Source organism: Taudactylus pleione, unplaced genomic scaffold, assembly GCF_031769625.1.
Source record: "Taudactylus pleione unplaced genomic scaffold, aTauple2 ptg000290l, whole genome shotgun sequence".
Taxonomy (NCBI): Eukaryota; Metazoa; Chordata; class Amphibia; order Anura; family Myobatrachidae; genus Taudactylus; species Taudactylus pleione.
In genome coordinates this window covers 10,880,775-10,895,956 of record NW_028284692.1, presented here as the reverse complement: position 1 = coordinate 10,895,956, position 15,182 = coordinate 10,880,775, and the positions used below count along the sequence as shown (strand labels likewise).

At 40.8% G+C, this 15,182-nt stretch overlaps 1 protein-coding gene across 3 annotated transcripts in view; it reads right to left on the bottom strand.

Moving 5' to 3' along the window:
- Nucleotides 1–11,001: 11,001 nt before the first annotated feature.
- GLP2R (glucagon like peptide 2 receptor) overlaps nucleotides 11,002–15,182 on the bottom strand; it is a 471,983-nt gene continuing 467,802 nt past the window's right edge. For all 3 annotated transcript variants that reach the window (XM_088482732.1, XM_088482733.1, XM_088482731.1), the window contains one exon: nucleotides 11,002–12,039. In XM_088482732.1, the coding sequence (XP_088338858.1) occupies nucleotides 11,722–12,039 (318 nt within the window). In that variant the 3' untranslated portion in view covers nucleotides 11,002–11,721. The remainder of the gene's footprint in view (nucleotides 12,040–15,182) is intronic.

Genomic DNA, 15,182 nt, shown 5'->3' with positions numbered 1-15,182 from the left:
CTCCCAGTAGGCAAATATGAATATATTTGTTTAAGCACAATATCTTAGGCAATTATGTAATTATGTCAATAACAGGTTATCATCACATTAACAGAAATCCTGTTAACTCATAAAGATCTAGCATACTTCTAGGAAACGTCTTTATAATTACTAGTTTGATAAATATTTTCTGGGGCATTTATAATTATTCTGGATTTATGGATGAGGACTTAATAAATGATTTTGAGTAAAACAAACAATAGAGAATCTGGGAGCTACAAACAGAAATAAAGTAGCAGATGTCGTCCCAGCAGGAATTTTCTTAGTGGCATTCACAACACAGATGATGAGAGAGACATTCGTAAATTATAGTACAAACAGAAATCGTTAGCCGTTTTGCTTTGTAATTATGCTTTTTATCATATGCCAAATTGCAGTGACTTGGGGAACTTACACAACCCAAAATAGGTTGAAAACACATTATTTGCATAAAATTTTCCTAATTAGAATTAAGACTGATTTACTTAAAATCACTCTAAATTGTTTCTAACATATTTAAGAAACCAGCTGATTGAAATGACAACAAAATCACAAATTAAACCAAAATAATCCTGATGAATTCGTCCATTACAAATGGTTATTTCTAAATAAACTAAAAATTTTAACCACTTAAATTCAATTTGCCTATCAGTTAAAAGCACTGCTGAAAGAGTACCCGCCACAATGCCACCGCTTGCCAATGAGCAGGTAAATTGCCATCTTATTCTAGGTAGCTTCCTCCTCCACTTCCTCGTTATTTTAGCTAGTGATATGAGGAGCAAGGAAATAGTGGATTAGAGTTGGAATTTGAGGCAGTCGTCTTTTCTTGTTGTATTATTACTGTACTTATTGGTCTGTGTTTTTTTTTTACTGTTTGCTTTCAGTCCACTCGGAGTTACTTGTGTGCAGTGGCGGACTGAGACATGAAGGGCCCACGGGGGAATGCAGTGGTAGGGGCCCATGCTTAAAGGTTGTGGTGATCCACCAGGGGGGTGGATGCTTGGCTAACCAATTGGCAAATCTTGGTGTATTTTCTATAGAAGGGAACCAAGCCCCATGCTGATCATTGTTCCTGGTAACTGACCTTCTAATGAGTAACAATCTATAATTTCAGTTCTGGAACCTGACACCTAGAGGAGGGGGGTGGGCCCCCAGGCATTGGGGCCCACCTGGGATTTCCCCTGTACCCTTGTGGGCAGGGCCATCTCTTCCATTGGGCTTGTTGGGCAGTTGCCCAAGGGCCCTAAGCTTGTAGGGACCCACCAACCCACCCCCCTGCAGCTGCGGCCAGTTGGTAAATTTGTGATATTTTTATAAGCCGGCCGCCGGTGCACTGTATTCTGATCTAACCTTCCCCATCCCCCCCCGGTGACGAGTACTCACCTCAGTCCCAGTTTTACTTCATCAGCCGGCTTCAGAACAGTCAGACAGAGCCTCTCTGCATGTTTGGGAGGTCTGATGGGCATGCAGGAGGGTTTAATTTTTTGACCATTTACATTTTTGTCCCGTGTATGGGTGGGTAACGGCCCCAGTGCATTCCTTTGCCCAGGGCCCACACTGCTGTTAAGACAACCCTGCCCGTGGGCCAGTCCAACCCTGCTTGTGTGTGAGTATTTGTACAGCCGTGATCCTAGTGAAATAGGTGTCCTCATGCTTGGCATGGAAATCTTTCACTAGCGATTCATAAAAACGGCAGGGGCTACCACTGGCAATAATATTGCTATTGCTTGTGGTGACCCTTTGATTAAAAGGGCAAAGCCAGGCTTGTTGCCCTTTAATAAGGAGAACCCATAATGAGGAGGCAAATAAGAAATTATTCAAGGAAAGAAAGGCTGCTGCAGGCAAAGTAAGAAGTCATCCTTTCGTCAATGACCATACATCATATATAGGGTAGCTATGGAGCATCTTCAGAAATGAACATTGTTATTGCATTTGTTTCTTTCACAAAGAATACACATATCAGCCCTAACAACTGCAGCCCTGCCAACTGAAACACAGCCATCATCAGATAAGGAGCTGGTGAGTCACCATAAAAGTAGAACATTAAGAACAAAATGAACATGAACCCCAAAAAACCTATACATATATTGTGACCAAAAACACACACTTGCACATATGTTTTCATTTACAGGAACTTTAGCACAACATCAAATGCAAACTGGAGATCATGTACATCCTGCTGAATGTGAGGATGTCTCTGCAGATGGAGAGGAGACACCTTAATTACACTCCAGTGAGTGATCTGCACACAGCTCCACCTTCCGATGCTGAAATACAAGCAACTGAGTAGACTATGATACAACTCCTTGGGGAAGATGTACTAAGTATTGAAGAGTGATAAAGTGGAAAGAGAAAGTACCAGCCAATCAGCTCCCAACTGCCTTGTTACAGGCTGAGTTTGAAAAATTACAATTAGGAGCTCATTTGTTGTTTACTTTATTTCATTCCACTATATCAGTCTCCAAGGCTTTAGTACATCTGCCTCCTTGTCACCAAAGGATCCTGTCAGTGACATGACAGATTCTGTGGATAAGTTCCACCGTATATAAAGGGACTTCATGATTGTCCAATACAGACAAATGTGGCAAATTCGTAATGCATCAAATGACGGTAAGATGCCTGAATAATTGATACAAGAACCCAAGAGCAAATTCAGTGAAGCAAATTCAACCTATTTATTTCAAAAGACTGGGACATTAAATGTATTAACATTGTCTGTGAGAAAATAAATGCCAATTTTACATATGCTGTTTCCAGGTTATGACATTACTTTTTGTAATACCTCCCTGTTGTGTTACTGTCAAGTGAGAGTAGTGTAGCCAGCACACCACCTGTCACAGATGTTTCTCCAAGGTACAATGTGCACTCCAGGTTTGGCAGAGGGCCACAGTAGCTACCTTTGTGAATAACAAAGTTAGAAAATGCGGAATGAAAATAGTTTATCTGTTTTATTAAACAACGCATTGTATATATCTACTAACAGTTACTATGTAAAAATAGTTTGCACACCACTTACATTTGACATAATTGTCATTTATCTGCTGTCAGACATACCTCCCCATCTGTATTCTGCACATCACCTGAAGGTAAAAAGGACTCCTGCTTCATCAAGGTCTACTGGGATAGCTGTAGGTGTATGGGACACACCACTAGACTTATCAAGGCACCTGAAAATATTCTTAAATATGCCAAAGGTACATTCTGTCACATACAGTATGGTAATATATGCCTCATTATATTTGTGTTTGGCAGGAATATGTGTATTCAAAAAAAGGTGTCATTGACCAGTGGCAACACCTATGTACTGAATCACAACAAATATATTTCATAATCATAAATGGCAGTTGAAGCATATACAACAAAAAGAACATGTCCAAAGCAATGAAAGTTTTGACATACCCAGCAGCCATCCGTATGGCATTTCCATAGCTGGAAGACTCGCATAAAATATAAGAGCTGTGGCATGAACCAGGATAACCTGGCACAATACACAGCATGTAAGTTTGCATTACACAAACCATCTGCACTTGATAGAGTGATCATGGTTTTGGTTGGTATATACAGTATGAGCTCTGATGAATTGGCATCAGACCAACATGTGTTCAATGTATAGCTCCAAACACATTCTGGAATCATGAGAGCCTATAAACTGCTTACCTGAGCTTATTCCACTACCTCCTGGCTGGGGAAGTGTAGGTTGTTGTAAAGTGTAAGGCACCTAATATTTTTTGCAGCAAAGACGCTTCATTGAAGTGTTATGTTAAAGCCTCTAAATCATGCCTTATAAAAAATTCAGGAGGCTTGTGCAGTTCAGACAAAACATGGAGTAACCTCTTGACCAGAATTCCAGGGTCAACCGGACTGCAAAAACACATCACCAACAATACCTCAACTGACCCTGGTGCCAGTTCTCATCCCTCTCCATGTTCTCCACATTTCCTACTCCAATCACTGCCACAAAACCTTTTATAACATTCACTGAAAATGCCATATTGCCACAACCACAGTAACAATAGTTTTTGGTCTGTTTTAATTGGCATCTTTAATGGGCAGCGATTTCAGCAATCTCACCTATCAGAGCCATGTCTAGAATACTGTATCTGCATTTTTCTGGCGGTATCTTAGCAAATAAATTGCATGGTTTGTACAGTAAACTTGCCATTTTCAAAAATCGTGACCAGTTTAAAACTGGACAGTTTCCAAGAAAGTGGTTGAATATGTGGTGTGGCCTTTAGTAAATCTGAAGGTTTCTGAATGGCACATAAAATTGACCAAAACGTGCTTTTCCCTTCAGGTCATTTTCTGGTTAACAGTAGCAACAAGTTTATTTTACCTATGTTTATTTATCACTAGCTGTAATGCCCGGCATTGCTTCCTTTTTCTTTTATAATTGGAATGAATAAAAGGTGTATGGTCATGGGTGAAAAGAGTGTTCATGAGCAAGAGGGTCTGGTCCTGGATGTTTCTCCAAAAACATCGCAATGGACACGTTTCTGCTGCAATGATACACTGACACCTTAGGTCAGACGTGTACACATGAGGAAAACGTGGTGACATAATTTTTTATCATCACTTGGTTATAGTATATAGATAGATAAATAGCTGGAATGCAGTATTTAACACTTGTTCTATCTACATATAAATAACAAAACAAATAAGTTGTTTATTAAAAAAGAATAGGCATGTGGTTACATAGATTACAGAACATATTATATTGTTATTTATTTTTAAATGTCAACATACTGTACTGTATAATTAGTAGGTGCACTATTTAAAAACAACTCACAAAGTTCTATATGAAAAAAAATATCTACACAACAATTAGAATTGACTCTTCAGTTAAATTATGTTAGATAATATGTACAAAAACATATTTGGAGCAAGTTATGGAAGATGCAAGTAAGTCATTGTAATTACAGGTTTATTTACAAAATTCAGTAGAAAAGCGATGTCACTGGCTAACAATCATAAAATACATAACCACAGAATCAGTAACATAACAGAATCCCTTCAACCCTTGCCTGTTATCAGCAAAACTTTTCAGCAACTTGCCTTTTGTATAGTATTGGCTGTAAGAATTGTATTGGGTTTAGCAGCTGCCAGGGAATGGTGATACTTTTCCAGTGCCTGTTGGAGGTTTCAGGACAGCTTCTGGGAAGTTTTTCTCTAAATTTCAAATGCATGAATATATGTGACTCACTGTATGGGTACTCTCTCTGTTTAGCAGAAATGCCTTGAAAGTGATGGGTTTACCAAATGTATGCAACTTCTGAAGTTTATTAATACTTTACAATAAGGGTCCCTTGTAAAAAAATAAAAAAATATAATTGGGAATTTTGCCCATGCTGGGTGCACAGTCTGGGGGTGTGATGCTGTGGATCAATAGGATGTGTCATATATATTATTGGTTAATGGAATCACAACAACCTCATGTACTGTAGGTGACATATTCATATGACTAACATTATTTCCCAGCCAAATATCATTGGTCAGGAGCTATAGCCCCAGGACAAATTACAGTACTTTAGTGTTTAGTTCCTGGGGCTTGGCAACACACCACAGTGGCATGGCCAGTGCCCTGATAGAACAATATATTAATAATTCTTTTGAAACAGGTTTTATTCGTCTTTTTTTGCTGGTAACAGATGAGTACAGGCATATTTTTTCTCCAAAATCAAGATTGTTTTTACTATGTTTGTTCCTATGTACAGAATTAAAAAGATAACTTGTGGAAGAGGTGAGGTCTGGCTAGATTGCTGGTTGAAGCAGAATAGATGTTACTAAAATTGTGCAAAAGTTTCAATGGGAAACATTGGAAGGTGCGCATTGTGTGAAGGTGCGCATTTTGTGAAAGTGCGCATTTTGTGAAGGTGCGCATTGTGTGAAGGTGCGCATTGTGTGAAGGTATGCATTTTGTGAAGGTACGCATTGTGTGATGGTGTGAATTGTGGAAATATATACATAAATATGAAATAACAGAGGTGAAACAGGTTATCAATACTGTATTGCGTAACATTTTAGAGTTCTAGATCATACAACTAATTTCTTTGCAATTCATCATCAATTTTCTAAACATTTCAGTCAACTTTACAAACTACTGTATCCTGTATACACAGACCCTTTTTCCACAGATGATGAATGTGACACCACTGTAGCGCATTTGGTGATGTGATGTTTGGAACCAAGGCCCAAATATAATTTCCTGAATTTGTGGAAACCGGCTCGATTCTGGTAAGATAGCTGCCAGATTTAAAGCAGCAACAGGTTAAGGCAAAACCACCCTGGTTTTTAAACCTAGTTGCTATCCCACCAGAATCATGCCGGTTCCCACAAATCTCAGGCTATTGCATTTGGGCCAAAGTGTGATATGATGTTAAATTAAATTTGTATGTAACTAATACATGGCTTAGCTATAAACAGTTCTTTTCTCTTTTGTTTTTATAGTAATTCATAAAAGGATGATTTGTGGTGAGCTAAATGGTATACCTGAAGAAATTGTCATGTTTATCTAAATTTGTCCAACATATTTGTTATATAATTTAGTAAAAGCAGTCATTGCTTAAAAAGATGATGTGTCTCTATCTTTCAGCAGTGCAAAGCTAGAGCTTGTTTATTGATTGACAAGTCACCAAGGCAACAGCAAAGCTTTGTACAGCCTGTGCAGATTGGTGGGGACAGGGATGAGGCAAGTATGGTCACAACAAGCAATGATTTGCAAAATGAATGTATGACAGGGCACAAGTGACAGAGAATAATTAGGGCATAAGTCAAATGGATTTTGCAATAAATAAAAGTACCTCTTGCACAACATTTGGACTATGAGGCTGATTCTGAGTTGGGAGCAAAGCAAAAAAGAGAAAGTAACTGCACACCTGGACAACACATTTTGGAATACAAGGGGTGCAAATACATCTATATTTTTGCATCTAAGGTCAATACTGGCTGCTTTTACATGTACAGTAGCCCACAAATGCTTTATTTTTACACTGCAATTTAGATTTCAGTTTGGAGTTGGACACACCCCTCCCAAATCTAAATCTCTCTGTACATGTTAAATCTGCCCCACCTGCAGTGCAGCATGGTTTTACCAAGGGGAAAAGTTACTTGCATTATTTTGCTTTGCTCCCAACAACAAGAATCGGCTCCTAAGTTGTTTCTCTATCTAGATTAGACAAATGGCCAAAATGTTTGAATATTTACCAATAAATGAACTTGTACATGAAGTCACTGAATCAAACCAGACCTTGCTATCTTATTGAGGAGGTTGACATCTACCTGAAGATACAGTTACAAATACAGATACAAATGTCTTCTAATTACTGACAAAACTCCAGAGCTATGACTATATTTATAATTAGTTGGGGGAATTTACTGTACATGCACTTATATAATAAATACTTGGACATGAAACGTGGTTTCATGGACCTATAACTTCAATAGAACACATAATGCTTCAATATATTTTTTCCTAGACATTATTTGGATATACATTTTCAGAAAAAAATAAAAAATAAGGCATAATTGTCAATCTACACTGACGCTATCAATGTTTTACCAGTTCCATCCATTAACTTACAGTATACAGAAACATAGAATTTGACGGCAGATAAGTACCACTTGGCCCATCCAGTCTGCCCCTTGTCATGTATCCTTTTAGCAACTTCAACCCTATTTGCTCCTTACGTCTCTCTTAAGGATATTCTTATGCCTATCCCAAGCTTGTTTAAATTGTTCCACCGTCTTAGCTTCAACCACCTCTGATGGGAGGCTATTCCACTTATCCACTACCCTTTCTGTGAAGTAATTTTTCCTCACATTTCCTCTGAGCCTACCTCTCTCCACTTTCAGGGCATGTCCTCGTGTTCTTGTACATCTCTTCCTTTGAAGAATGCTTCCCTCCTGTACCTTGTTAAAACCCTTCATGTATTTGAATATTTGAAAGTTTCTGTCATGTCCCCCCTCTGTTCCAAACTATACATATTAAGATCTTTTAGTCTTTCCGGGTAAGTTCTGTGCTGTAGGCCATGCACCATTTTAGTTGCCCTTCTTTGTACCGTCTCTAATGTGTCTATATCCTTCTGGAGATATGGCCTCCAGAACTGAACACAGTATTCTAGATAAGGCCGTACCAATGACCTATACAGTGGTATTATCACTTCTTTCTTTCTGCTACTGATTCCTCTCCCTATGCAACCAAGCATCTGACTTGCCTTCCTCAATGATTTGGTGCATTGTCTGCCTGCCTTCAAGTTATCTGAAATGGTGACTCATAAATCCCTTTCCTCCTCTGTATTTTCCAATATAGAGTCCTTGATACTATATTTAGTTTTTAAGTTGTTGAGACCCAAATGCATGATTTTACATTTTTTGGCATTAAACTGTTGTTGCCACGCTCTTGTCCATTCCTCCGGTCTACCCAGATCCTCAGTCATTTGTTTTACCCCTCCTGGTGTGTCTACCTTGTTGCATACTTTGTATCATCTGCAAAAAGGCATAGTTTCCCTTCAATACCATTTGTAATATCGCCAACATAGATATTAAAAAGCACAGGCCCAAGTACAGATCCCCGAGGTACTCCACTGGTAACATTTCCCTCCCGTGAATACACTCCATTTACTACAACTCTCTGTTTCCTATCCTGCAACCAAGATCTTATCCATTCAACAGTCATAGAATCCAAACCTATGCTTTCCATTTTGTTTATCATTCTGCGATGTGGGACCGTGTCAAAAGCCTTACTAAAGACTAGATAAGCTACATCTATGGCCCCCATTGATCTATTACTTTTGTCACTCAGTCAAAAAAGTCAATAAGATTAGTTTGGCATGCTCTCCCCAGAGTAAATCGATGCTGTTTGGGATCCTGTAAATTTTTGGTTTTGAGATATTCCACCACTCTTTCTTTTAATAGTGTTTCCATTATTTTTCCCACTACTGATGTAAGGCTTACTGGTCTGTAGTTACTTGCTTCTTCTTTACTTCCACTTTTGTACAGTGGTATTACATTTGTTGTTTTTCAGTCCTCTGAAATCATTCCTGATACTAGTGACTGGTTGAATAATTATGTTAATGGTGTTACCAGGACCCCTTTAAGCTCTATTAGAATACTTGGATGTATCCCATCCGGCCCCATTGATTTATCCACTTTCAGTTTAGAGAGTTCTGTTAGGGCCCTCTCCTCTGTAAATTAAATGTCATGTACCTCATTTTATGAATGCCTCTGCAACCTAACTGTGGCCCCTCTTTTTCTGTAGTGAATACTGAACAAAAATAATTATTTAGATGATCTGCTATTTCTTTGTCTCCCTCGATCATGTACTCACTTTCTGTCTTAAGTCTTATTATTCCTCCATTTGACTTCCTCCTTTCACTTATATACTTAAAAAAAGTTTTGCTCCCTTTATCTACTGACTGGGCCATTTTCTCCTCAGCTTCTGCCTTTGCACGCCTAATCACCTTCTTAGCCTCCTTCCTTCTGGCAAGATACACCTCTTTGTCGTTATTATTTTGAGTCTGCTTATATTTCCTAAAAGCCTTCTTTTTTAATATCACACTAGTTAATACCTCTTTTGTAAACCACACTGACTTCCTTCTCCTGGTGCTTTTCCTAACCCTTATAATACAAAGGTCTGTCGCCTTTAGTATAGCATTTTTTTTTTCCACCTCTTCTGCACTCCTTCCATGTTCCTTCAATCTGCCACTGACTCAGTAACACATCGTTACATCTCTGCAAGCCAGCCTTCCTAAAATCTAACACTTTTGTTTTTGTATGGCATGAATTGGATCCTGTCTTTATACTAAACCATACTGCTTGGTGATCACTGGATCCTAGGTTCTCATCCACATTTACATCCAATATTCTATCACAATTTGTGAGTATCAAGTCCAGAATAGCATTTTTGTGAGTGGGCTCCCTCACCAATTGCTTGAGAGATGCTCCCTGAAGGGAATTTAGAAAGTCGCCACTTCTAGAGAAACTAGCAGCAGACACCTCCCAGTTTACATCCGGTAAATTAAAGTCTCCCATGATTATGACTTCTCCTTTTAAAGCCATTCTAGTAATGTCCTGCAATAGGTATCTATCCAGCTCCTGTCCAGGTGTATAGATGTGACTACCTTGATACACAGTAGCAATATTGTCTCTGTCATTTCCTAGTCAAGTGGTTCCCAAACTTTCTTGAATAACAGCAACAAATTTTTTTCACGTCACCCCTAGGCCAAAAGTTTCTTATTGAGAAATTTAGAAAAAAATTAAACTAAGTAAATTGTGCTTACCTGTCATCCTTAGAGTCATTTTTGTGGTGGTGGATAAGGTTGCACTTCTGTTTGTTCACATATTATATGATTGCCAGCCACCAGCACTGGCTTTGCCAATCACATTGACCATAAATAATTTGAATTGGCCATGGACCACCAACCTGTGGCATCCCTGTAAGTGCCCCGCGGTACCCCAGTGTTCCACAGCACCCAGTTTGGGAACAACTGTCGTAGTTCATTTGTTTTTTTTAAGAAAACCACTTAAAACAAGTTGTTCTGTGATGAATTTCTCCTTTACAGGAAAAGTATGGAAGTTATTTTTCAGCATTCATTGCAGAGTGATTGCATGCCTTTAAATCCTGAAATAAGTTTACCAGATTCTTTAGTATTTTTTAAAGAACTTGTGAGACAAGAAGCAATAAAGTTAGCAAAGGTTATCACAATGCTTAAGGGATGCGTGGGAGAAAGTGATATCCGGTATTTGGAAAGGGACTTAAATTGATTATAATGAGAGTGCCAAAAGTTATGGGAACTCTTACTTAACTTAATACATAATGTAATTTCATTTGTTTCAGACAAACTGCTAAACTTTACTACAAAAAGCAGGCACTAGACTTGTGAACTACTCACTTTACAGTTTAATCCATTTGAACTATAAAGTTTTTCTTTAGTATAATGATACATACGTATACAATGGTTTAACATGTTTTACATTCATGATGTCTAACTATTTTTCTACAAAATGCTGTATTTGAGGTCAATCACTTATTTGGTGCAGTGACTAAATGTTTAATTTCCTTAACTACAGTATAAATATTGCAAGTGTGGATTAGATTTTAATATTACATTTGGAATGGGAGCTACAGTAATTAAAAAAGGCCAATTACTTTTAACTCAGGAGAAATCAGATACAAATAAAATATATTATGGCTCATCAGATATGAATCAAGCTTTTTATTTCCCTACACAATTTACTATTCAATGCAAAAGTTCAGTCTCCCAACAGCTGCAGAACTCTGATAATGAAGGCTGTGCTTTATTGTGTTTAGTAACAATGGGGGCCCAGCTTGTAGGACCACCATCATTTGTTTCCGTACAAAGTAGGGTCAATATATAAAATAACAAACAAATTGCATTATCAGCAATTTCCGAAATGGATAATAGTCTACTTGACCTTATTATCTACAAATATAAATTTCAAACAATGTCTTCCTTCCAAATTCCATCATCTAATTATTTGTACATCACTTTTCCTGGTATTGTAAACTGTTAACAATGTTAGATGTAAGACCATTTGTTGAATAATGCTCTTAGGAGTCAATGAATAGCCAGTTGACAATGGAAGACTTTCAGGGTGACAAGTATCTGCCTAGTGATGCATGGCTTCTGTATGGCCATCTCCATTCCTAACGCTCTTAAAGTAATTTAGTGTTCCAATTGTCTCTCATTAAATATCAGTTTCTTCAACAGTCTCCTCTATTGTTTCACCCAACGTTAAGCCGCCATCACTACTCTCTGAAACACTTCCTCTGGTGAAATACTGCGTTGGGGCACTGTGTTTGGGATCCAGGTCTGAGGTTACATTCACTGTGGCTTGAAGGATCTGAATATTTCCATTTTTCTTTCCATTGTGTACAAATAACTTATTTAGTGGCTTTTTAGAACCTTGAGTTTTATACTTGACTTTGTTGCCAAGAAAGCAGCTTTTGCACGGAAAATACTGAAGCAGAAAGAGATTCCATTGTTTTCGCACCTCTGTTTTTACCTGTAAAGAATAGATATATTTACATCAGTTTAGAGCAATGTTTTACTCTGTATAACAATGGAAATAAATTGCAAAACTAATTTTAACTGTTATTACAGAAAGCACAAATGTATATTATGCATGTAGCTTGTGCTATGAAATGTTCCTCTGTGATAACATACACTGCCTTGTACTGTAATATATGCCAGTCTGGAATTCTCTTCACTTCAGGCTGCTGAATGTACTAGCTTGTGCCACTTTATACAGCAGCGCTAGTCTGTGCAATTAGGGAAGTGTTGGGGCCACTGATGCTCTCTGTATTATATGGGGGTCACTGATGCTCTTTGCATTATACATTTATGATGGTCATTGATGCTCTCTGTATTATATGGTGGCCACTATGATATTCTCTGCATTATGTGGCAGTCACTGCAATGTTCTCTGCATTATATAGCAGTCACTGTGACCAGAGGCAGCAAACGGATGCTGTAAATAGCCCCTGGCCTTGTGGGAAGTGGGTGTGGCCTCATGGGTAAGCCGTGCATCCTTCAATGTGTGGGACATGGCTTTGTGGAAAGCCCCTGTTTACATCACTTCAGTGGTGTTCCCAGCATTCCCAGGGATGCTGGGCTGCCCAAGGAGACTGTGCCTGCATTGCAGACTCCTTCCCTGTGACTAGAGCCGGGTGCTGTACGATAATATCACAGTGCAGCACCCGGCTCCCTACTGGTTTGACTACCATTGTATGCTTAGACTTGGGGGGCTTAATTTAATCAGCCTTATTACTGTGGATTTCTATTTGCTCCTTTATTAAGGTTTAATGTGTGCCTGATTATCAACTTCTTCATATTGTTTTTGTCTCAAAAACAAAATGAATATATAGTTCCACTCCCCAATTTCATGTGCAGGTAGACTTGATTTTTAGCTGTTCTAACCCTTCTGAACTGAACTAATAACCACAACCTCCAAGCAATAGGAGAGACATATTGTGAACTCCAAGGCTGTGCACTCAAGCCCTCCCCTTTCCTAACATACTATAGGAGCCTGACCTCTGCAAGAGGTATCAAAGACCAGATAATATCTCAGAGGCAGGGGCCACATGGCACTTCACTGGCACCTAAATCTCTTTCTGTAGTCCAGAGTAATCCCCTCCCTTTACAAGCACCCGTGAAAAACCATTAAGCTGATATGAACAACCACTATTTTGTATTATTGTTCTGAAAGGCATTGATGGAACCAGCATTGGGAGGGTGTGGTGGTTCCTGTAGTGCTATTTGGAAGGGAAGTTTCTGGGGTACCTCCTAGGTGAGTTGGTTCTCATACTAAATATATTTTTGTATGTGCTATGTGGCACAACAGTATGCAGTTATGAACTAGAGTGCCTTGACGTGGCCCGGCGCTTAACCATAGATTTGCCAATATATGCAACAAAGACCTCCGGGCCCCTAATGTTCGGGCATGTAGGCACTTGTAGTTCTCCAAGTGCCTGCATGCTGGGCCAGGCTTGCTGTGACCTGTAGACAGGGGCTGGCTGGCAACTTTTAGCCTGGGGGGCAAATGCATGCAGGCGGCCCTGGCAGAGGAGTAGCGTGTAGCCACGGTGCCCGAAGAACTTGCGTGCTATGGCGCCGCCCCCCCTCAAGTGTTTCAGGGAGGAGGCAGGTCCATATGGGATTAAAGTAAGGTAAAAATAAAGATTAGGGGCAGCCCCCTTTCGTAGTGCCCATATGCAGTGCCCCCGTGTGCCACAGGAGATAACACCCTTATGCAGGCCTCCAGTAGTGCCCCCAGTAGTGATGCCCCCCTATGCAGTGCCCCCTGTGCCCCCAGTAGTGGTTCCCCCTGTTCAGTGCCCCTTGTGCCCCCAGTAGTAGGCCCCTTATATAGTGCCCCCAATAGTGGTACCCCTATGCAGTGCCCCCAGTAGCAGTCCACCTCCCCATGCAGTGCCCCCAATAGTGGTAACCCTTATGCAATGTCCCTTAAATAGTGGCCCCAGGTGTAGTCTCCCCCCTATGCAGTACCCCCAGTATTGCCCTTTATATAGAGCCCCCAGCAGTGGTCCCTCGCAGTGCCCCCAGTGGCAGTCCCCTCCCTCTATGTAGTGCCCCTAGTAGTAGTCCCCTCCCCCCTATGCAGTGCCCCTAGTAGTAGTCCCCTCCCCTTGTAGTGCCCCCAGTAGTAGTAGTAGTCCCCCCTTGTAGTTCCCCCAGTAGTACTAGTCCCCCCCTTGTAGTGCCCCCAGTAGTAGTAGTCCCCCCCCTTGTAGTGCCCCCATAGTAACCCCCCCTTGGTAGTGCCCCCATAGTAATCCCCCCCTTGGTAGTGCCCCCATAGTAATCCCCCCCTTGGTAGTGCCCCCATAGTAACCCCCCCTTGGTAGTGCCCCCATAGTAATCCCCCCCTTGGTAGTGCCCCCATAGTAACCCCCCCTTGGTAGTGCCCCCATAGTAATCCCCCCCTTGGTAGTGCCCCCATAGTAATCCCCCCCCTTGGTTGTGCCCCCATAGTAATCCCCCCCCTAGTAGAGAGAGACTTAATAAAAAAATTAAAAAAAACCCACTTACCTGAAACTCCCGCTCCTGTTCCCGACGCTTCCACCGGCTCCTCTGACCGCTTTGCATTATGGGAGAGACATCGTCATGACGACGGCTCTCCCATTACCCACTGTGGGAGCCGGAAGATGGCTCCCGCAGTGGGAGCAGCGGCAGCCGCTGAGAGTCTGACAGACTCTCAGCGGCTGCTGATTACAGCAAACACACAGCTGCCGGCTCCGGCGGCTGTGTTTGTGCTGTGTAGCGCTGACCGGACTCCGTCCGGTCAGCGCTACACACGCGGTGCAGTCTGTGTCACAGTGACACAGACTGCACCGGCCCGCAGCCCGCCACTGCCTGTAGACCACCTGTAAACAACAATATTATCATACCATGAACCCAGGGGTGCGGGGCATAGCAGTGGGCTGGTTGTTGCTCGGGAGGAGGGACCCAAATATAAATTTTTGGGATTGCCGCTTTCCGAGGAATTCCAGCACTGGGCTGACTAGTTTAGGTGTGGTTAATGTCATGGCAGGGGGACCCCTCACTTAGTGTACCCCCTGCTATGGAATGATCACCCTGGCTGGTTCAGCCTGGTGCTGGATACTGTTAAATAGGGGGAACCCTACG